At 38.1% G+C, this 24,041-nt stretch overlaps 1 protein-coding gene across 1 annotated transcript in view; it reads right to left on the bottom strand.

Moving 5' to 3' along the window:
• Window positions 1-24,041, bottom strand: part of MACROD2 (mono-ADP ribosylhydrolase 2) — a 2,341,201-nt gene that overhangs the window by 1,550,064 nt on the left and 767,096 nt on the right. Inside the window, exon 5 of the mRNA XM_036245484.1 lies at window positions 15,645-15,761. Within this exon, the coding sequence (XP_036101377.1) occupies window positions 15,645-15,761 (117 nt within the window). The remainder of the gene's footprint in view (window positions 1-15,644; window positions 15,762-24,041) is intronic.

The following is a 24,041-nucleotide window of genomic DNA, read 5'->3' as shown; positions in this document are numbered from 1 at the left end:
GGAGGATTCCTGCATGACTATGCAGTTCTTACCAAGGTGAGGAAGACACTGGTGTGGCAAGTATATGTTTTCTTTCTTCCCCCATCATCTCGCCTTTTTTCCCCTACCTGATGCAGTGGTCTCAGAACCATGACTACAGCTTCAAGTGCTAGAAGCAGAAATAATTCTTAAGCAAGAAACTGTAACTATAATTTTACACTTTTATTCTTTTTTTTGGTACGTGCCCCTAGCAGGAACCGAACCCAGGCTGACACTCCAACCGCTGAGCCGAACCGGCCAGGGCTAATTTTACACTTTTATGTCAAGATGTCCTAAGGGTCTGATGGGATGGGTTGTGATTTCATCCTATCTGGCAAAACCAGGGTTAACATTGAATGCTGCTGTACTACTGCCTAGTGGTCAGATGATTCTCCTCCTTGCTGTAAAAGGAAACTCTATTTATGTCAAGTTATTATTCTCTAACTGCTGACTATCATACTATCTCCTTTTCTACCTCAAGTAACAATTAGCCTTGGGAGTCTATAAAGAGGAAGATGGCCCAGATCACTCTGACACAAAATAATAAACAGATTTATCATGTTGGCTGCAAGTCCCTAGCATCCTATTTGCGAAGAACAAGTTGTAAAGCTTTATTATTTCCCATAAAGTGTGAACAGTCTGAACACAGTGGAAACACATCAATATTTCCTTTTTAACACGTTTACATGTGAGTTGTAAACACTGGGGTTAGCAGTCTCAATCAGAAAACCAGTCATAAAATATTCCAAACCATAAAATTATCACTTTATTTTAATGAGGTTTAACAATAAATTGAGCTTGGAAATCATCTTTGAACACACATTCTAAATCACTGGGCAAAGACCTCACTATCATTTCATTGGCTTTTAGTTAGTCAAGTCAGGACATGGTTCCCATGTTATTAAAAATCTTTAAACTTCTTCCTCTCTGCTTTATTTCATCCTGATACTACTACTTAAACTACAGAGTTTTGTAAAACAGAAAAAGATGTGCCACACCTAAAACATTCTTGGTGGGTATGCCAAATGTCAGATATGGTCTTGACCTTCCCAAACATTAATGCTATTTTCCTGGCTTATTCATAACTATTAGCCAAGTTATGGGAAGAGCCTAATGAACACAGCATAAAACTAAATGTCTTCTTAGGCTAGTTCTTCCAGTAACTCTGCTAGTAATTATACATAACTAAACTTCAATTGTACGTACATTTGTTCACTCACAAATGGTTTTAAATAACCTTCCTAGGATCTGTAGATACCGCAGTGAGCCAAGTCCCTGTTTTCGTGAAGATTACATTCTAGTGGAAGAGACAAGTGAACCAATAAAAACATAAAATAATATCAGATGATGATAAGGGCCATGACATCATCTAAAGCAAGGCAAGAGGATAGAGTGATGGGGTGGCATTTTAAATAAGTTGGGTGGATGACCTTACTGAAAAACCACTAACCTTACACAGCATTGACCAGGAGACAGGCAGTGCTCCGAGTACTCCACAGACAATAATCCATAGTCCTCAACATTTAGGTGAGGGCAGAGCTATTCGTATCCCCATTTTCAGTTGGCAACAGGGAGGCACAAAATAATTTCACAACCGGTCCAAAACCAGAGCCTGTATTTGACCCAGAGTGATGGCTTCAAAGTCCATGTTTTTATTGCTGTTATGGGATGCAGATATCAATGGAAAGAAAGTTCCAGAAGGGAAGAACACCCATTTAAATAGTTCTAGTTAAATGTTTCTGACTTCAGGAAGTTCCAAATTCTATTTTAAAGTGCATTATGCCACAAATTAATCAATTAAATAATATAAATTTAAGAGGAAGTTACTAAGAAAAAAAATAGCAAAAGGAAACCCCAAAGCAGAGAAGCTATGTAACACCAGGCAATAAGGCAAGGATTCCACCAGAACTCTACCCATGTGTTTTACATCTGGGAAATAGAACTTGGTACAGAGGCTTTGATAGATAGGTGTCAATCTTATTTTTAAAAGGCATAGCTAAGGACAATAAGCAGATTAGTAATTCATTAGTCTATGTTTAATTGGCTTCTATATTGTATAACAATGTACATTTGCAATTGTGATTTAGGGACTACAAATTCAAAAGTTTTTCTTCCTAAAATATGAATATCAAGTTATATTAGTTATTTCAAAAAGGTTTACAAGTCACTGTATCCTTAGTCTTAAATAATGTGAAACAACACTCTTTAATAAGAATTGCAAGAATGTGCTCTATGTGTCATTAGAAAATGTATCAATAGAAAATGTCAGGCAGTTGTTATCCAAAGCCCAGTCAAGAAATGCCTGTGCCTCCGAGGCCAAGTGAGAACAAGGTTTCCAGAATCACTTACTATACTAGAGAGAGAGGTATGCCATGTCCCTCCTCTATACCCCAGTGTACAACTGTGTTGGAATCCACTGCCCACTTCCCTGGTCACTGTACGCAAAACCCGCAAGGGGACCTGAGACAAACAGGGCAACGTCACCAGATGTTTTTATGTAAGATGCCCCGAATAAAATCTTGATGAAAAAGAAGAAAGGACCATAGACTGAGAATCTCACAATTTGAATACTTGGCAAGGTTTTACCACTTAAGTATCTGTGATCTTGGGCAAATCACTTGATTCATTTCGGCTCAATGCAACTAAAATCCCTGAAGGCATAGTCCCTTATCTGTTTTTTCCAAATGACAAGTAAAGAACCTGGCACATATCTCAGGAACCAACCAGTATTTGCTGATCGAATGAAACACACATCACTATCTCCTACATACCAGACAGACTGTTAGATGCAAACTATACTGTTGTAACAAGAAAAAAAAAAAAATCCTTGCCTAGTTCTTAATGGGAGAAACTGGCTTCAGATGTTAAGAGAGTGATTCCTAGAGTTTTTTTTTATAGCTTTAAAATGTTGTAAAATGTAAAATTGTTGTAATTACCTAAAACTGTCCTCAAATGTATGTCTTCAATAACAGTGATGAATAAACAGTTGTTAAAAACTATACAATAAATAGAAATGTCTCACATACAGGCTTTAAATTACTGATCCCATCATTTCTGAATGGAGTGGTAAAAAGGATAAATGTCAGGTGATGGTTAATCTCAAAATAGGCATAAACATTAAGATGTTTCTTGGACTACAATATTAACGTGTTTAAGGCAACAGGTTTGGTGCCCATGACTACCAGTTAATCTGGTATATGGAGAAACACCACTATTGCAGACAACAGAGAATATAAGAAAATGTTTGAAATAATAGCTCCTTTTGGACATGTAGTTCTCAGAATTTCACCTCCCTCTATGTACATCATCATATGGATTAGCCTCCTAACTATGCAACATTCTACATGGAGAGTCTGACCATTCCTGATACATACTCTTTTCTCAGTCTCTCATCATTCTTCACATCCACCAACTATTCAGGCAGTGAATATTATTTGAAGGAAATAACCAAGATAATTTTTATGCATTTTAAAATAATAGGTAGGACATGTCCTGGCCACATGGAGGAGGAAGGCCCAGCGCCACTAGCCTGCCCAGCACAATGGTTAGCTCTCTTCTGCCTGCCCTCCAGGTACCTCTCAGTAGGCTTCCTGAGAGAACCTTAGGGCTCTCCATCCCAGTCTCTCCAAGACACCCCAATCCCAAACTCTCCCAGACTGCTCTCCCCCAAATAGCTCCGCAAAATGAAAATGAAGACTGAATTCCATACTCATAAACATATGAGCTCAGCATAATATAAGGGAATCTGTGCTCAGCATAATGAGAACGTGTTTCTTATGGAGTACATAAAAAATGCCACGTGCATATGTGTGTACAGAGTAACATTAGAAGGAGAACAAAGTCACCTGGCCATGTGAGGAGGGGCAGTAGTTTGGCGCCATGATGTAAGAAAGCAAAACCTGAGTGTGTGCAAATGGAAGGGATTTTTAAAACAGCCCTTTGGCCCTGGCCAGTTTAGCTCAGCGGTTAGAGCATTGGGCTGCGGTCCAGAGAGACCGGGGTTTGGTCCCTGCCGAGGGCACATACCTCGGTTGCAGTTTGTCCCTGGCCCTGGTTGGGTCGTGCAGGTGGCAACCACTTGATGTGTCCCTTTCACGTCGATGTCTCTCTCTGTCTCTCCCCGCTTCCACTCTATCTGAACAAAAAATGGAAAAATGTCCTCAGGTGAGGATAAAAACAAACAAACAGCCCTTTGCCCTCTATACACCTTTAAATGAGTAACTGAGCTCAAAATACAATGCAGACACAATTTGAAAGAGAATTTTCAAAAATACAGTTAAAGTTGTTTCTCATGATATTCACACTAAGCAGAATAAACAGAGAGGGGGAATAAATCTTTCCTCAAAATGTCACAGGTAGGAAGAGGAAAGCTTCAGAAGGCCTTAGAAAATTATAGGGATTTCACAACAAGCCTGTGATTAGAAATGGAGCAAACTCCACATGTTTCTCAAATGTGAAGGAGCCAATGGGAACCCACGGCCCAGCACAGCAAACATTTAGAAGGGCTACAAATGTAAATCGGAAGTTATCTCTGCTTTGCTTAGCTCGAAGCATCAACACGGGATAGAAGCTGAATTAATTTTTCCCCTCAAAGTGAAAACAGCAGTTCCTATCAGTAAAAAGCATGTAAATGTAAGTACAAATACCAAACACACTTAAAGAAATACCCAGTAAACATTAATATTCAATTATGTGTTTTGGTTTACGTTGCTTTCCTCCCAAATTTTCCTTACTAAGCTGGACTTTGGGTTCTGTTTGACCCTAATCAACAAATCCTTTCTTTTTTTTAAAATATAAAAATGACATAAGTTTACATTCTTAACAGTTTTTCCAATCTAGAGCGCTATCTATGACAGAAGTATGATGAAGGAGTATGGCTGCATTTCTTGATTTTAAGAAAATTGATGAAGTATGACATTACCCCAAATTCTATTTTGCTTTCACCTTGCATTTAGGCCTGTCCCTCAGCCTGGCAGGTCATGTGCTTAGAAAATTGATAGACACCAACCATTCTGACAGTGGGCTCATTACACTACTTAATGAAGTTTATGGTCACACTTGTTGCATTATTGCTATTGCTGCACAGTAAACATTCCAGACTTCAATGAACAAACATTCATCATCTTGCAGTTTCTGCAGGTCAGGAATTCAAGAGTGGCTTGACTGGGTGGTTCAGGCTCAGGATCTTTCATGATATTTCAGAAAAGCTTCCAGCCAGGGCTGCAGTCAGCTGAAAGCTTGATCGGGACTTGGAGGATATGCTCCCAAACGCACTGTTACGGCTCGTGGCACATCTGAGATCTGCTTCCGACACTCACATCATTGCAGGCAGACCTCAGTTCCTCACTATGGGCCTCCTCAGAGGCCAAGTTCCCTCACACATGGTGGCTGGTTATTCTCTCCTCAGGGCTGCTGCATGTGGGAGCTACTTTACCTAGAGAGAACGTAGAGTGGGTTCATGGTGACCCCCAAAGATATGTCCATGTCCTGCATCTTGTGAATATGAATTTATTTTGAAAAAGAGTTTTTGCTGATATAATTAAGTAACTTATCTCAAGACCTTGAGATCATCCTGGATTAGGGTAGGCCTAAATCCAATGACAGGTATCCTTTTAACAGAAGGAAAGGGAAAAAGAGAGAGAGACACACACAGGGAAGATGGCCATGTGACTACAGAGGCAAACATCGGAATTATGTTGCCATGGCCAAGGAACACCTGGGGCCACCAAAAGCTGGAAGAGGCAAAGATGGATTTTCCCCTAGAAATTTCAGAAGAAACAGAGCCCCACTGAGACCTTGATTTCAGACCTCTGGCTTCCATATTGAGAGAATAAATGCTGTTGTAAGCTTTCAAGTTTGTGGTAATATTTTTTTATGGTAGCCCTAGGAATGTAATGAGAGAGAGAGAGAGAGAGAGAGAGAGAGAGAATAAAAAATGAAAGCCACAGTCTTTTTGTACTAACCTCAGTAATTCCCATTGCTCTGACAAATCCTGTTCACTAAAAGGGTGTCATTAAGTTCAGGCCATATAAAAGGGGAAGAAATATCAAAGGACTTGTGGTATATTTTTCAAACCAATAAAGTGGTCACCTGAAGTTCTCAAAATGACTTTTAAAGAGTTTCCCTTTTCTCTAAGGATAAGATATTGGAGGGAAGCAGGGACAATTGTCCACGTCTTGAAGATGATACAGGACTCTTCTTAATTGCTATCTGTGACTTCCATACTTTCTCAGACATGTCCCTGCCCCATATGTTCAAAAGGATTGTTGTCATAAACTTGACTTAGAAGAGTTTCCGGTGTCATAATTAGTTTACATGTAACTCATCTAAAATTACTATTAATAATAAAGTTTTATATGAAATAAGAAATTTCAGAAGTACGTTCATGTGCACTACCTCACTTAGCAGTTGGTTAAAGCCCCACAATACTCCTGTAAGAGAGTTGGCATGAGCACAGAGACTCCAGGAAAGGCAGAAGGAGCATCACATTCTGAGTCAAGATGCTCAGGCTCCAGCTTGGCTCTATCCTTTACCATATGACCTGGGGAAAATTAAATCATCTTCTGGGCCTCGGTTTTCTTAACTGTAAAATAGGATGTCAGATGAGGATCGTCAAATTTCCTGTCAAGTCCCAGAGCAGCAGCATTTCCTCTATTGCCTCTAAAACCAGACTGAAATTAATTTTTTATTTTTATTTTTTATCCTCACCGGAGGACATTTTTGCATTTATCTTCAGATAGAGCAGGAGGGAGAGAAGGGGGAAGAGAGAGAGAGAGAAACATCAATGTTAGAGAGACACATCAAGTGGCTGCCACCCACACAACCCCAACCTGGGCTGGAGACAAATTGTAACCGAGGTAGATGCCCTTAGTGGGAACTGAACCCAGGACTCTCTGGTCTCTGGTCCGATGCTCTAACCATTGAGCAAAACCGGCCAGGGCAAAACCAGACTGAAATTAAAATGATACATAAGTCAGAACTGAACTAGAATATTTGTATCAAGGAAGAACAATCGAAAAACTTATGGACTATCTCATTTTACACATCAGAAAAGATGATTTTGTTTTATAACCCAGGGGTAAAGTGCTTTCACCCTTCCTGCAATGAATTTTCCCCAGTTGACAGTGTGGCACTCAGTTCAAACACCATCTCTTTGGGAGGCCCTGTCATGCCACCAGAGAAAAAGTAGCTCCCTCTCTCCACTCATCATGTTATGGTCATACTTAATTTCCCTTACAACCCTCCCCATCATCTGAGGTTCTTTGCTTTTGTGACCTGCCCCTCTCTGTTAGAACCCAGGATGGGACTGGAGCTTTAGCCATCTTCTTCACTGTAGTTTTCTGCGTTCTAGACGAGCATCCCAACTCAGAGTAAGCACTCTATAAACATTGGTTGAATAAGTAAATGAGGTGCACTAAGTATTTCCAAGTAATAATGGTCATATATCTTTAAGATGTCTTACAACTACTATAAAGTGTTCTGTGTACATTCCCTAATAGACTCACCTGAGGGAGATATTACTTCCCCCAGATAATCGTGGATGAGAAACTGAGGCTCAAAGATTAAGGGACTTTACTAATTAGAATGGCCTGGATTCAGAACTTCTCCTCAGACCTTCTATCTTGACATATAGTATTCTTGTCCCAGAGTCAGTCTTTTATGCTACAGTACAGAGCCTTGGTTCCATCAATATTTTCAGCTGGAAACAACTCTAATCAAGCCACAAAGTGGTCTAATATTTAATCTTTGGGATTAGTGATTAACTGCAAGGAGAATTAATACATTTATAAATTGTTCTGTGTTACCCACTTTTGAATTAAATTATATGTGCTAGTAATAGTTCAAAGAATATTTTAGCACTGAGTAAAAATCTTCACTTAACAGCATTCACTACTTATTTCAATAAATGTATTCTGCAAGTCCTGTACATTAACTACCGTGGCTCTGCGATTAACCTTTCCTGTTTGCTTGTGCATGACCTCAAGTATCCTAAATTACTCAAAGCAATTCTGATGGCTTTAATTGATGAGAACACCTTCAAATATTCATCTTTTAAATCCTAAAATGATTATCCCTGCACAACAGTAACTCTCTTTTTAATCTTAGCTGATAACTCTGATTAAACACATCCAAAGGCTGATTATCCCCTCAGTGGTTAATGCCAGTGTCACAGTAACTACTTATTTCCCAGCAGGAATTGCCTTCGAGAGCCCATTTACATTATTACCCAGAATTGATTTACACCGTTATTTTCTATTGATCACATAGGGAAATGAAGGTATAGACAGTGTCCCGTAAAGGCCTGCTAAGATGTCAGGCAATGCAAGCCAAACACAAGCATTTATTTACACTCAGCCAAAACACAACAATGTAAATGCCAGTTGCTTCCAAAATGTAGATATTTTTAAAGACACTGTTTACTACTAGATTTGTTTAGTTGTTTCACCACAAAGCCACTTGGGGATGGAATTTATGCTATCACATAGGCCAAATGAAGAAGAGAGAACATGGAAAGAAATCATCTGAGTGCAGGATCCATGTGCCAGATGGACAAGAGGAACAAACTGTGCCCTGGGCTCGTCTGCACTGCTAGAGCCTTCGAACGATCGGCGTGCTTGCTGATAGGATAACCGAAAGGCTACAAGTGGCACCAGGACTAGTCTGCAGATTTCTGGAATCACCTAGTCCTATCTGGAGTGTCTTCTTGGTAGGCTTCCTGCTGTGGCAGCTATAACTGTGACAAAGATGAAGCTTTCAGTAATTCGTCCAGTAAATATGTGTTAAGAGCCACCTACTCTGCACTGTCTACTATGTCAGATGTTCAGGACACTAGGGGTGAATGAGACTGATATGACTTCTGCTCTCGAAAGTGTTATTCTGTTTAAGAAAATAAACAATGAACAGATACAAATGCAGATATCATTACCAAATGTGAAAATATGATAAAGGAGGAGAATGTCAGAGTTCCCTTCAAACAAGGTCTTCTTACTCGGTGACACAAAAGGAGGCCTGTATTGTAGGGCAAGAAGCCAAATGGCAAAGGCCCTGCTCAGGATCACCACTGTCTAAGCCAATGGTCCTCACACTTGAGCATGCGTCAAGTCGCCTGCAGAGCTTGTTACACTACGGTTTCTGGTTCAGGAGGTCTGGAGTGAGGCAAGAGAATCTGCATCTCTAACGAATCCCCGGGTGTTGCTGCTGCTGTGGCTGAGCACACCTGAGAACTGCTGCTCGGGGCTTCACAATCGCCTTGCCCTTCTTCCACATTCATCACGAGGATCACTAAGAAGATAAAATGTATGAAACTGCCTAATATAAGTGAAAGGGATGGTAGTTATGAAGAAATAGATTCAAATCAAAATGAAATTCCTAAAGCACTTAAGGAAAATGAGCAAATCAGAGTTGCTTTTAGGAGGAACAACCCATCTCCCACTCCAGGAAGAAAGATAATTTTATGTTTCTTAAAAGCATTTTTCTCTTTGTGTAATATAAGTAATTTAATTATGGAAGGGGCTCGCGAGGGTCTCAGGTCTCCACCCAGCTCTGGTGGAGGCATCTCTTAGCGCGTGCCCACACCGCTGCCTTCACAACCACATGCCTGCTGGCAAGGCCCACAGTGGCTGGAATCAGGCCATGATTTCCAGAGGACTCACTCCCAAGTGTCTCCTAAATTACCTGCTCTGGAAACTAAATTTCCTCAGACTATAGGCTCCCTTTCAACACCTTAACTAATACCACTGGATGAAGCAAAAAATAAAGATTTATTGTCTAATATTTTGATGTCTTGAATTAACTCTCCCTTCAGAGACTTCATTTATTCACCTTCTGGTTCTGGCCCTATTGAGAAAAAGTCATTTTTCTCCTAGGCTTTTTCAAGGTGTCCTTATAGTTTGACAAAATTTAAGACTTCAGATGATCCTCCCAAGGTATATTCTGTTGAGGCAACAGAAGTAAGAACTGTCCCAAGAAATAGACAGCAGGCACTTTGGTTTCCTTTGGTCGATAGTACCCTAAGTGAGTCACATACATTGCAGTGAAGAGTTAAGCTCTCTGGGTCTCTGTTTCCTCCCTTATAAAAAGTGGGGCTTGCCACAGACCAGGTGGGCCAAGTTTTCTGTGAAGAGCCTGATAGTAAAGGTTTCAGGCTTTCTGGTCACGCAGTCTCTGCTGCAGCTACTCAGTCCTGTCACACAAAATCAACTATACACACTATATACACAAATGGGCATGGCTGTGTTCTAATAAAGTTTTATTTACAAAAGCATGCAGCAGGCTTGGACAGCTCTTGCCATAGACTCTCTCCCTAGCACAGGGATACCTGGTCACTGTCATGTCATGACTCTACTTTGTTATTGGGAACAAAAAAACTAAAAAAAAAATTTAATTTTTTTCAATTAAAGTTTAAAAAATTAAAAAATTTTTTTTCAATTGAAGTTTACATTTGTATTAGTTTTAGGTGTACAGCATATTGTACAGCATATTGACCAGATAGTCATACACCCCACAAAGAATGCCCCCACACACCTTCAGCACCCAACTGGTACCATACATAGTTATTACATTATCATTGATTATATTCCCTATGTTGTATTCCACATCCCCATGACTATTTTGTAACTAACAATCTGCACTTCTCAATTCCTTCAGCTTTTGCCCAGTCCCCCAAACCTCCTCCCCTCGGGCAACCATCACTCTGTCCTCTGTGTCTATGAGTTTGTTTCTGTTTATTTGTCATTTATATTGGGAAAAACAAATTTAACCTCTCTGTACCTGAATTTCCTTCTGTGTTGTAAGAAAATATCATTACTTGTCATGTTACTTCATCACAGAATTTTCAAAAGGGCTCATCAGCTAATGTTTTAAAGTACTATGATTTCTTGATGAAGGGCACAAGAGAAGTACTAATTATTATCAACAGTACCTTTTAAGCTACTATCATCTGATTATTATTGCACCTGGAAACAGAAAGAGAACTCTGATTTCATACCACTCTATGCTGTTCAAACATATAATGCTATGGACTCTCACCCTAGAGTTGCCTTTCAAATGATTAATGAAAAACTGTGAGTTTGATGCTAATATTACCTTTTCATGTCTCCGGAAGATTAAATAGAAGGAATAAAAAAAACAGATTTTATCATTTTATGTAAACAGGTTGAATATTTTTTCCATTTTGCTTTGATGATTATTCAGCCCTAAAGCCTAAAAGTGAAGCATTTTCAAGAAATAAAATAGGCATGTGAGCTATGATGAAAACCACTGAATAAAGTTGATATGATTTCTTTATTTTTATTTGTTCACCTTTAGGAGAAACTTGATGAAGAGTCAATTTCTTAGACAAGAGACTTTGGAATTAGATATATGTTAAAACATGATTTAAAAAACACAATGGGTACTTGACACTAATTTCATTATTTCTTAGGAATACTAGTATACATTTTCTTTTGTATCCTCCCACCACCAATTGATTATCAGCCAATCTTCCACCTTTAACAATTAATTCATTTGATAAATAATTCTCTAGCACCCATTGATATATACAAAGGGCTGTTAGAAAGGTGGAATGTTTGCACATATAACAATAAAAAAAGCACATGAAAAGTGCCCTCAGCAGGTTAACTAGAGCATTCTGAATTTTGAAGGAAAAAGAAAGTACTTTTAGCGGAGTTGATAAGGGAAGACTTGTTTAATTGTAGAAGTGATATTTGAGCTGAGTCAGGAAGACAGCTGTAATGAAACAAAGAAAGAGCTTTCTAGATAGCCCCAAACACAAACCCCATGCACAGACACACCATTGTGAGCAACTCAGATCACATGAAAGGTTGTAAATAGTTCAGATATGGCATTAAGTCATGGAAGGGCAAAGATAAGGCTAACAAGTCTACATTCAAGGGAAAATCCAGTGAAGGATTTTGAGAGGGGTAGAGTTAGATTTTATTAATTCAGTCAATAAATATTTTTGTGCCCTTGTTTTTCTAAGCTGCATGGATAGAGCAGTAAATGAAAAAAGATGCAGAAAAAAAAATCTCTGCCCTTATTCTGGTGTTGGGGGTGGCAGACAACAAACAAAATAAATAAGTAAGTAATACAGAGTATTTAAGAGTTAAATGATACATAAGCAATTACAAATATAGCAGAGAAGCAATTATAAATAAGTTGATTAGTGTTTGATCAAGGGTTTGCCGTAGGTAAGGGGGCAAGCCATGTAGGTATTTAGAACAGAATTCCAGACAGAGGGAATACTAATACAAAGGCAGTCAAGATCAGTAAAGCAGCTTTTATGAGTGAGGGCGAGGACAGAAGGAGAAGATGTCAGAGAGGTAAGAGGGATCACATCATCTAGAACCTTGTACAGTTATGAGGACCCTTGGGAATATTAATCTACAAGCACTGGGCAGAATGGATTGAAAAAGGGAAAAAAATTATAAGTAAATGCAAGAATAAGAGATTTTCCAGATGAAAAGGTCTGAAACAATTCATTTTGATCACTCATTCATTCACATTAATTCAGCACATGTTTAGGAGACACTATGCCAGGTATTAATACTAGAACTGTGACAGGGATGAACAAACCTTCCCACATGAAGCTGACCCTTTAGTAAGAATGATGATAGTATAAATAGAAACATCCCACATGTTGACAAGCCTCTAAAATTTATAGAAATATAAATTTTACTATGAACCCCCAATATCTCTAATATTGTAGAAGAGAAAGATCCGAAAGTTCCAATAATATAAACAGTCTTTAGTCCAGTTTCTGTCATTTCCTTAGCACTGGTCTTCAATAAATTATTTCTCTATATTCTTTCACCCGTCAGATATTGGATATTTACATCAAAATACATTATGCAAAACAGCCAAGCCATAAACTAAATATCTAGGCACCAATCAGGTAAGTCACAGAATATAGACTATACGTGTATTTAATTCAAATACAAACATTTACGAATAGATTAATTTAGGAAGCAAAAAATAAAGACCAGTCCAAAATTACCAAGTTTGTCTGTAACCCATACAATAGCATTTTCCAAACAAACTGCTGATGCATGAAGATATTATCACTGGTGGCTGGATGACTGGCTTCAGTGCCCCTGTAATGATAAACTCACTGTCAGAGAGGACAGATAGGAGCTAGTCTCTGCTGTCAAACTGTCACGGAGTTATTAAATATGGAGGGAAAATGACCCAAACAGTATGTAATGAGCTCCCTTTTCATTCTCTCTCTACAAAAGCACATCTGTGGATTGTTAATGACTCTGAAATGGATGAACCAAATTGATGAGAAAGAAAAACAGCTCTCAGGGAGGGAAAATGAGCACATGTAATGTTTATAAAATACAATTTAAAATATAAGGGTTAGTGAAAGTACTGTGACATACTATAAAGTGGCATGTAAATAGAAGCTGTTATTGTTCATTTTTTATTACTTTCCTTTATGTTTTAATATAAATTGTTAAATCTTTCGAAATATAGAAAAATACCAGGACATATTCACAGAGTCCACGTGTGGGACTTGGAGATGGCACTGTCACTCTATCTAGTAATTTCTGTTACTCTGGATAATGGTTTTACAAGACATGGCCTGTCAGCTGTGTGCAGAAACTTAAATGTGTGTCATGCCCTCAGTATCTCAGCTCACTGGGATTCTGTACCAAGTCCTGTTGACCTTTCATGTCCAGATTTCTTGTCTCGCAAAGATCCACTTGCCCTGGGATGCCCAGGAAAGCCACAACTTAGTTCAAAGATGTGACTCAATCACGGAATTCTTCAAGCACATGCATTGGTGTTATTGATCTTTGTACCTCTGTGCCTGATATGGAATAACACTTCAATAATCCTGAACTAAGCTGAATGAGTTCTTTATAGAGATGTCAACAAGAGCAAGTACATTAAACAAAATTATCAGTGTCAATCCATACACTAGAACCGCCATTTTATTTGGTCGTAGTGATTCAGAGGTTATCTGCCTTCAGAAATCTCAGAGCTAAAGAATTTTTGGAATGTGTTTTAACATATAAAAAAGTAGTGAATCAACAGGAGTCCAGGCCTTATTCCTTGGTTAAAGGACAGAGACAAGTCTAAAACTAATCAATAATTGCTCTCAGGGTGGTATCTGTTAGCTATATCACAAAGGTAGTATGGTGATAAAAAGAAAAAATGACCAATATTTATAGACACTGGGCCACCTAACCCTAGAAATGAAATCATCTTTCATACTCAGGCTCTCTGAGTCACAGAGAGAACTTTTCTTAACACCACAGTACACGAGGGACCTTACTGAACATAAATATATATTCTGAGTAGGAGTGAGGGGCCATTTGGCACATGATTGACTCTTCCACACAAGGTAAAAACACTAACAAAGAAAGAAAAGTGAGAAGTCACTCAAGGGAAAATTAAACAGTATATAGTTGATATATTTTTACCAGCAACCCACTATAAGAAATATAGAATGCAGTGTTATAAGATTTATGAAGAAAAATACCATTTTAGTATATTACTGTTTACCAAAAATCCTCACAATTAAACATATTTTCAAGTCATCTTTGTAACGGAACGCTCTCTACTTGCACATATTCATGGAACATCTATTCTTACACAAGCTCCTGTATAAGACCAGGTGGCTTATAGATTGTTATGACTTTTCAGTCACGTTCCCTTCAGTGCTAAGACAAAAACAAAATCCAGATTTACTTTTTTTAAAATCCATTTTTTTTTCCTTTTTGTTGAATTTATTGAGGTGACACTGGCTAATAAAGTTATACAGGTTTCAGGTGTGCAATTCTACAACATGTCATCTGTACACTGTGTGGTGTGTGCACTTTTACATAAAATGTATTCCCAAATTCAGGCAGTATCATAGGAAGCAGGTACATTGGATAAAAAATCAATCAGTGTCTCAATTTCAGATCAATGTTCACCTTAACTATGCAATGAAACCCTCTACTTCTAGCCCCCAGGCCCTGAAGATTACGTGCTTTTTTTTTTAAAGTGTGTTTTTAACCAATTTCCTTCTTGTGTTCTTATTCCACACCACCCTACCCAGGTGGCTAAATAACAAACAACTAGGTCAAGCAAATGCAATACTTCTCTCTATTCAAATATAATGGAAATTTTGACCATTCCACATTCAAAGAGCAAGTACATCCTCACACCGACAACCACATTCCGCTGGCTTTTCCCGAAAGCAAAGTGTGACGGATGCCTTGGCCGTAATTGCCAATCAGCTTTTACATGGCAGCTGAAAACACAATGCCTCACTTTGATCTCCTTGCTCTAAACACATCCACAGTCAAGAAACCTGAACAAGGAATAAGAAATTGGCATCATTTCTAGAAGCTGTCACTCCATGGCACTTAAACACTATAATATATTTTTGTTCATATTTTTATTTCCTTGTTTCAAAGACCTTTTGTCAAAGATCTGAACAACAAACACCTACAGTTAAGCAGCATACATACAGATATTTGGAGGCCATCGTTCATTACCAGTACAAAACCTTAATATAAGCAATTTAATTAAGTACCACCACTATCATTTCCTTATCTAGTTACACACGTGAGAAATAAAACAAGGTAAGAATGCTCCCCATATTTTGAAACAGTGTTCAAAAGAGTTGTACTCACATTTTGCAGGCAGGTCATAGCCACACGTGATTTTTGCATGTCCAGTGTCACAGCCATTCAAGTTGCGACATTCAGCTAGCAAACAGGGGCCAGCTGCTCTGTGAATACAGCCATCCACTGGGGAGAGAGAAAAAAGTTAGCTCATTGTTGGCTTTTTGGAAATAAGTGCAAAACATGACATAGGGAGAGAAAAAGAACTTAGCTTATTCCTATTGGAAATAACCATAGCTCATGAAAGAAAACCCATGGTGTCCAATCTCTCAAATACTATTCTCCCCTTTGCTTCTCTCTTTCTCTCTCTCTCTCTCTCTCTCTCTCTCTCTCTCTCGCTCTCTCTCTCTGTGTGTGTGTGTGTGTGATGAGCAGAAGTATAAGAATTTTAGAAGTAGTGTGAGACTAAACGTTATAAAATAGATCCTGCGGGATGAGAAAATCCCTCATTGGAAGTATTCTGCAATTTCAATTGTGTAATTATTCCCTTCATGTACATTTCAAACTATCAACTCCGTATCACTGAGCACAAGGGTGGGAAGAAATGCTATCAATTTTATCTCTGAGCTGATAAATGTTGCTTCCAAAACACCATAGGCTGCAGACAAAACAAGGTCCAGAAGAAAGCAAGAAAAGCACTCTAGAACATTTGTATGCACCTCAAAACTGAAACGGTAGAATTAAAACTAATCAAAGTAAGGAGCAGATTTCTGAGTTCCTCCTCCTTCTCCCAGCAGTATGACACAGGTACGATTATGTCTCTGCAGGGTGTCTAACAGGGCACTAGAAGACAGGCAACGGCAGGTCAGGTCTTTATTAACACCAATAAAACCACCCTAACCTGACAGTGAGAGAAACAGTACTGTGCTTTAGCTTTGCTAAATGCTCCAGCTTTCTGCCCCTCTTTGGCATTCTGGCTTCCCATCCTGGTCCCCTTCACATCTGCCTTTCACAGTGATAATCACCTTTTTCTTAATGTTTTTTATTTTTTATTTTTGATCATCACCCAAGGACATTTTTGCATTTATCTTTAGATAGTGCGGGAGGAAAAGAGGGAGGTTGGAGGGAGGAGAGAGAGAGAGAGAGAGAGAGAGAGATGTGAGAGAGACATATCAACTTGTTGCCACCCACACGACCGGGGCTGGGGACAAACTGCAACCGAGGTACATGCCCTTAGCGGAAACCGAACCCGGGACTCTTTGGTCTGCAGGCCGACGCTCTAACCGCTGAGCCAAACTGGCCAGGGCTGAGAATCACCTTTTGAAAACACAAATAAGATGCTACTGGAAGTGAAAACTTTGTATGACTGGAATGGGGGCGAATGCACCAGTGCAGAGCTATAAGTCCACAGGCACACAGACCAGGACATTGAGAACTTGAATTCTTAGTGTTATTGAATGGGCCCTTTCAGCAGAAAGAAACACAAGATTGTAAAGATATGAGTAAGGAGGCAAAAAGACAGAGTCATAGAAATCCAGGATGTGAAAACAGACCAGGATATTAGTGGTCTGAAGATCTCTCCCCTCTTTCCACAGTTAATGGCACCATGTAATTGATCATTGCTTATTATTATTATTATTATTATTATTATTATGACTATTATTTGGAGAGAAAGCTGAATATTTGGCAGGAGATAATCATTGAGGGACCTATAGCTTTTCCAAAGTCTGATTTGCTTCTGCTACCATTGACTGGCATGAAGATATCACTTTTGGCTGAATAAGTCTCTAGGAAAACAAGCTCATCTGGGCTTTAATACACCAATACTTGCATATCTGTAAAGTTTGAGAATGAACTTGGGCCTCAAAGGTCCTCACAATAAAATGAAATGACTCCAGACTGCTCTAAACTAGTGTTTCAGAAAACCTATGCTAAAATCTAGACTTTCTTTACCACATATATGATGCTCAAGCCGAGTTTGCTTAGAAATCAGCATCCATAATGGCACTACTCCCCATGGCCATGCAGGGCATTTGAATAACACAGTGCAGGAGAGACACCAGCACAGTGTGTAGCACAGTGTATGTGCTCCATTCGTGGTAGTTGTTATCCTAAACTCCTTAAGTGGATATATTGTGTAAATTTTAGAATAACTCCTTTCCTTATTTAAAAATGAGGAATATAAAGAAGCAAGTAGAATATGAAAACCCACCATTTACTTGACCAACCAGACAACTCAGCATTCTGCTGCTCAAGCTTTCATTTTTTATGAATATACATACTCACACATATAACTTTTCCTTACCAAAAATGTTTAATAAGTTTTTTCAAACTCTTTCAGTAGCAATTTTACTTTTTAAAATATATTCTATGAAATAATACAAGTTCAAATGATGTAAAAGATAGGCTGAAGTTGTTCATAATAGTAAAAACTAGGAACTATTCAGATTGAGAGCTGGTTAAATAAATCAAAGTTTATCAACGCAATGAATGATTATACAGCTGTTTAAAATAATAGGCAATAGGAAGAGATAAACTGAAAAATTGATATACATATATGCTTAATCAGTGGACACAGATAATAATTTGAGGAAAGAGGAGGTGGGTGGGATGGGTAGAAGGGAGTCAGTGGGGGAAAAGAAGGGAGTCATTTGTAATATTTTCAGTAATAAAGATATAAAATCAATAAATAAAATAACAGGCCAACTTCATATGTAAATATTTATAAACATTAAAACGTTTCTAAATGAAATGCCATTTGAAAGCATATATATAGTATAGTCACAATTTTTTTACGTAGTTATGCACATATATACACACACATATATATTTACATACATATACATATAGAGGTATTGGAAAAATGCGTGCCAAAATGTCAAAAGTGGTTATGGGATGAAAAATAGAGGGTGAGACTATTAGGAAGAAATTAGGCCCTAATTTCTCATTGCTTGAACTTTTTTACAAGAACTTCAAGTATTTTAAAGTGAACATATTTTCTTGGCAAAGAAATAATGAGTTACTTAGTTTGAAATGGATAAGTAAAATAGGATTTGCTAGTATACTTAATCATATGCTGTCAAATATTGTCTACATTATTTAGATTGCAGCCTAATGCAGTTTGTAGATATCTGATTCTCAACATCTTCATGGTTATAACAGCATTCCTTTCTGCTGAAAGTCTAGCTGAAGAGCTATTTAATAATAATGACTACAGCTTAAACGTATTGAGTGCATCTATGTGCCAGGCACTATAATTAGGACAACCTTATAAGGTAGATACTAACTTTATTATCTCCATTTTATAGGAGCTTAGAAGAGGTTAGTAACTTGCCTACATTCACAAAATATTAGCAATGTGATTCAAAATCTCAGGTTTGTCTGATGTAGCAACCATGCTCTTAACCATTATAATTCATTACCTGTAGGAATTGAATCCAGGCAGTCTTACCTCAATTCCTGCATATGGCACATGGAACCACTATGTTACATTAATTTTTTTATTCTCATCAATTCTATTCATGAGTTATAACTTATATACAGTCATAGGTACAGATTTTGCAGTTTTGATGAGTTTAAAAAATGTATATACTCAAATAATCATGATGTCAATAAAAATACAAAAAAGCTCTAGCCACATAGGTCAGTTGGTTGTAGCATCCTCCAATACACCAAAAGGTTTCAGGTTTGACTCCTGTTCAGGGCACATGCCTAGGTTCTGGGTTTGACCCTTACATGGGGTGCACATAGGAGGCAGCTGAACAATGTTTCTTTTTCACATGAATGTTTCTTGCTCTCTCTCCCTTCCTCTTAAAAAAAAAATCAGTATAAACATATCCTCTAATCAAGATTACAAAACAAAAACATACAAAATGTTTCCATCAACCCAAAGTTCTCTTGTGCCTTTTCTATCTAATTTCCCTTCTTAGCACCCAGAGGAGCCCTGAGTTCTGATTTCAATCACCATACCTAAATTTGCCTGTTATATAACTTCAAACGTTATATAATAGATAGGGAAGAAGAAACTTGCTTCTTTCACTCAGCTGTGTTTTGAGATTCATGTGTTGTTGCATGTATTAGTACTTCATTCCTTTTTATTCCTGAGTAGTATTCCATTGTTGAATATACTATGATTTCTTTCTTCTTCTTTTTTTTTTTATCCTCACCCAAGGACATATTTTCGGTTTTTGTTCAGATAGAGTGGGAGGGAGAGAGAGGAAGAGAGAGAGAAAAACATCGACGTGAAAGGGACACATCGAGTGGTTGCCACCCACACGACCCAACCAGAGGCGGGGACAAACTGCAACCGAGGTACATGCCCTTAGCAGGAGCTAAACCTGGGTCTCTCTGGACTGCAAACTGATACTCTAACCACTGAGCCAAACTGGCCAGGGTGAATATACTGTGATTTCTTTATCCAATCATCCATGAATGGACATTGGAGTATTTATAATTTTTATCTAATATGAATAAATGTTCATATTTTGACAAGTCATTTTGGGGGTATTTTTTAAGCCCAACAAACAAATATTAATGAGTAAAGTTGCTGAGTCAATATATGTTTTACTTTATAAAGAACAGTTTTCAGGAAAAAAAAAAATGGTAGTGGAGTGAATGGAAACTACACAGATCGTCTCCCAGGACTAAACTGTAATTACAACTAAAATAAAGACAAATTATTGGTAAATATCAACTGAAAAGTAGCTGGAGAGGAAATTTTTAACCAGGGACAGAAAGAAGACACCAAATTGAGCCTGGTATAAACTGAGGAGGTGTGAGGGGGAGGGCTGGGTGCCCATGGACAGAAGCTGAGGGCTATTTTAGCTGTGAGCAGTTCCCTCTGAGAAGTCGGGGTTTAAAACCTCAAGCTAGCTCCAGAGCACAGAGTGGCAGTCCCCCTGCACAGAGTGGCAGAACAGGGAAAGTCACCTGCATAACACTTGGCTGAGATCACCAGAGCTGAGACTTGTCCAGCAAAGAGAGTGCAGGAAAAATAAAAAGCACTTCTCTGAAGGGCCAGAACACTTAATCAGCTTCAGCCACTCACCTTGGGCTCCAGAAGAGGGAGGGTGGATTGGACTGGACTGGAACTGTGAGAAAAGATTTGGGGTTTCATGGCTCAGGGGAGAGAGCTTGGAAGGAGGACACTGGGAGTTTTATGCTGAATCACTCCCTCATAGAACAGTAGCCATTTTACTCAAAGAGCCCCTTCCTAGAGCCCTAAGGAGAAGCAACAGGCACTTCTCTCAGAAATTTAACACCACCAGGCCAGGCAAGAGAAATGCAAATTGAGGGTCATTAATAGCTAGAGACTACCAGCAAGCAAGAAAAGGAAAAAAATCCCTTGCCCCACCCACTGGAAATCCTCTAATCCTATACACCTTAGGGAATTTTCACTCAGATGAGGGTTACAACCCGAGACTCATCAAGTAACTGACACTAATAGCCTGCAGGCAAAAGCTAGAGGATAACTAAACCTTTGCTTGGCCTGCAAATCTACCCAGAAAAGTTAGACTTGACATTGATATTTAACAAAGGTTCTCCCTCATTCATCCAAACCCAGTAGAGGGAGGCACAATCAGTGGAATACCAACACTCACAGAGAAAATTTGGCTGGCTTAAAAACCCACTGCAATAGCCAAAATGGAAAAACAAAGAAACAAATCCCAAATGGAAGAACAAAAGAATTCTACAGAAGAAGAGACAAATGAGGAATTGAGCAAGATATCAGAGGTTAAGTTCAGAGTAATGATTATGAGAAAGCTCAACAGCATAAGTAAAGAGCACAACAGCATAAATAATGATACAGAAACACTGAAAATCAACCAATTAGAAATGAAAAACCATCAAGCAGAAATGAAGAATAACATAGCAGAAATAAAGAACACATTGGAAGAAATAACCATCAGAGTAGAGGAGGCTGAGGATTGGATCAGTGAATCAGAAGACAGTGCAGAGAAAAATTACCCAATCAGAGAACTAGAAAGAAAAAACAATTAAAAAACAAAAAGACAGCTTAAAAGAACTGTGGAACAGAAACTTAACAACACCTACATCATAAGAGGTCCAGAAGAAGTAAAAAGTGAGCAATGGTTAGAGAATATATTCGAATAGTGACAGAAAACTTCCCTAACTTGGTGAAGGAAAAAGGTATACAAGTTCAAGAAGCACAGAGAGCCCTGGACCATTAGACTTAGCAGTTGGAGTGTCAGCCCATGGACCGATAAGTTGTGGATTCGAATCCAGTCAAGGGTATACACCTTGGTTGCGGTTTGTCCCCGGCCCTGGTCGGGGTCATGCGGGAGGCAACCAGTCAATGTGTCCCTCTCATATTGATGTTTCTTTCTCTCTCTTTCTTCCCTTCTCTCTCTCTTTCCCTCTATCTGAAGATAAATAGTAAAAATATATATCCTCAGGTGAGGATTAGGAAAAAAAGCAGCACAGAGAGCCCCAAGTAATAATAACCAAAAAGGCCCACACCAAGACACATAATAATTAAAATACCAAAAATTAAAGAGAATCCTAAAGGCAGCAAGAGATAAGCAATAGGTTACCTACAAAGGAACACCCATAAAGTCTATGTGACTTCTCAACAGAAACACTACAGGCCATAAGGGAAGGGCATGAAGTAATCAAGGTCATGAAAAACAAGGATCTGAATCCAAGACTACCCTATCCAGCAAGGCTATCATTCAAAATAGAACATGAACCAAGGACTTCCCAGACAAAAAAAAAAAAAAAAAGGCTAAGGGAATATATTAGCACCAAACCAGCACTGCAAGAAATGTTAAAAGGACTGATGTAATTAGCAGAAGAAATTGGAAGAGAAAGATAACCATAATAAACAAAAATGGCAATAAATAAGTACATATAAATAATAACTTTAAATATAAATGCATTAAACTATCCAATCAAAAGACACAGAATAACTGAATAGATAAAAAAGCATGACTCATATATGTTGTTTACAAGAGACCCACCTCACAACAAATGACAAACAAAGGTTGAAAGTGAAGGGATGAAAAAATTTTCCAAGCAAATGGAAAGGGTAAAAAAGCTGGGGTAGCAATACTCATATCCAAAATAAATAGATTTCCAAATGAAGGCCATAACTAGAGACAAAGAAGGCCACTACATAATATTAAAAAGTTTTATCCAAAATGAGGATATAACCTTGGTAAACATATATGCACCCAATATAGAAGTACCAATATACATTAAAAAACTTTTTGAGGACTTCAAAGGAGAAATTAATAGCAATACAATCATAGTAGGGGACTTCAACACCCTGCTGATATCACTGGATAGATCCTCTAGACAAAAAATTAACAAGGAAACAGAGACCCTAAATGATGCACTAGATCAAATACATTTAACAGATATCTACAGAGAATTCCATCTCAAAACTGCAGAATTCACATTCTTCTCAAGTGCACATGGTACATTCACAAAACAGACCACATATGAGAACACAAACTAAGTCTCTACAAGTTCAAGAAGACTGAAATCATATCAAGCATCTTCTCAGATCACAATGGCATGAAACCAGAAATCAATTACAATAAAACATTCAAACACATGGAGGCTAAATAGCTTGTTAAACAATGAATGGGTTACCAAGGAGATCAGGAAGACATTAAAACATCCTGGAAACCAATAAAAATGAACACACAACAACCCAAAATCTATGGGATACAGTGAAAGCAGTCCTGAGAGGGAAGTTCATAGCACTACAGGCCTACCTCAAGAAACAAGAAAAATTCCTAATTGACTATCTAAAGCTACAACTTAAAGAACTGGAAAGTTAACAAAAAGAAAAACCCAGAGCGAATAGAAAGAAAAAAATAATAAAGGTCAGAGCAGAAATAAATGACACAAAGACTAAAAGAAAACAATTCAAAAGATCAATGAAACAAAGAACTGGTTTTTTGAAAAGATAAAGATTGATGTACCTTTAGCCCGACTCACTAAGAAACAAAAAGAGAAGACCCAAATAAGCAAAATCAGAAATGAAAGAGGAGAAGTAATAACTGATAGTACAGAAATACAATGGATCATTAAAAAATACTATGAACAATTATATGCCAACAAATTGTACAATCTAGGCAAAATAGACACATTTCTAGAATCACACAGTCTCCCAAAATTGAACTGGGAAGAGAGAGAAAACTTGAACGGACCAATAAGAATTAAGGAAATTGAAGATGTAATCAATAAACTCCCAGCAAACAAAAGCCTGGGCCTAGATGGCTCCACGGAGGAGTTTTACCGAACATTCAAAGAAGTACTAACACCCATACTCCTCAAACTATTTTTAAAAATTCAAGAAGAAGGAAGACTTCCAAATTCATTTTATGAAGCCAGCATAAGTCTAATTCCAAAACCAAATGAAAACACTACAAAGAAAGAAAACTACTGGCCAATATCCCTGATCAACATAGATTAACAAAATCCTTAACAAAATAT

This window comes from Molossus molossus, unplaced genomic scaffold, assembly GCF_014108415.1.
Source record: "Molossus molossus isolate mMolMol1 unplaced genomic scaffold, mMolMol1.p scaffold_m16_p_6, whole genome shotgun sequence".
NCBI classification, from domain to species: Eukaryota; Metazoa; Chordata; class Mammalia; order Chiroptera; family Molossidae; genus Molossus; species Molossus molossus.
This window is presented reverse-complemented; position numbering and strand designations above follow the sequence as displayed.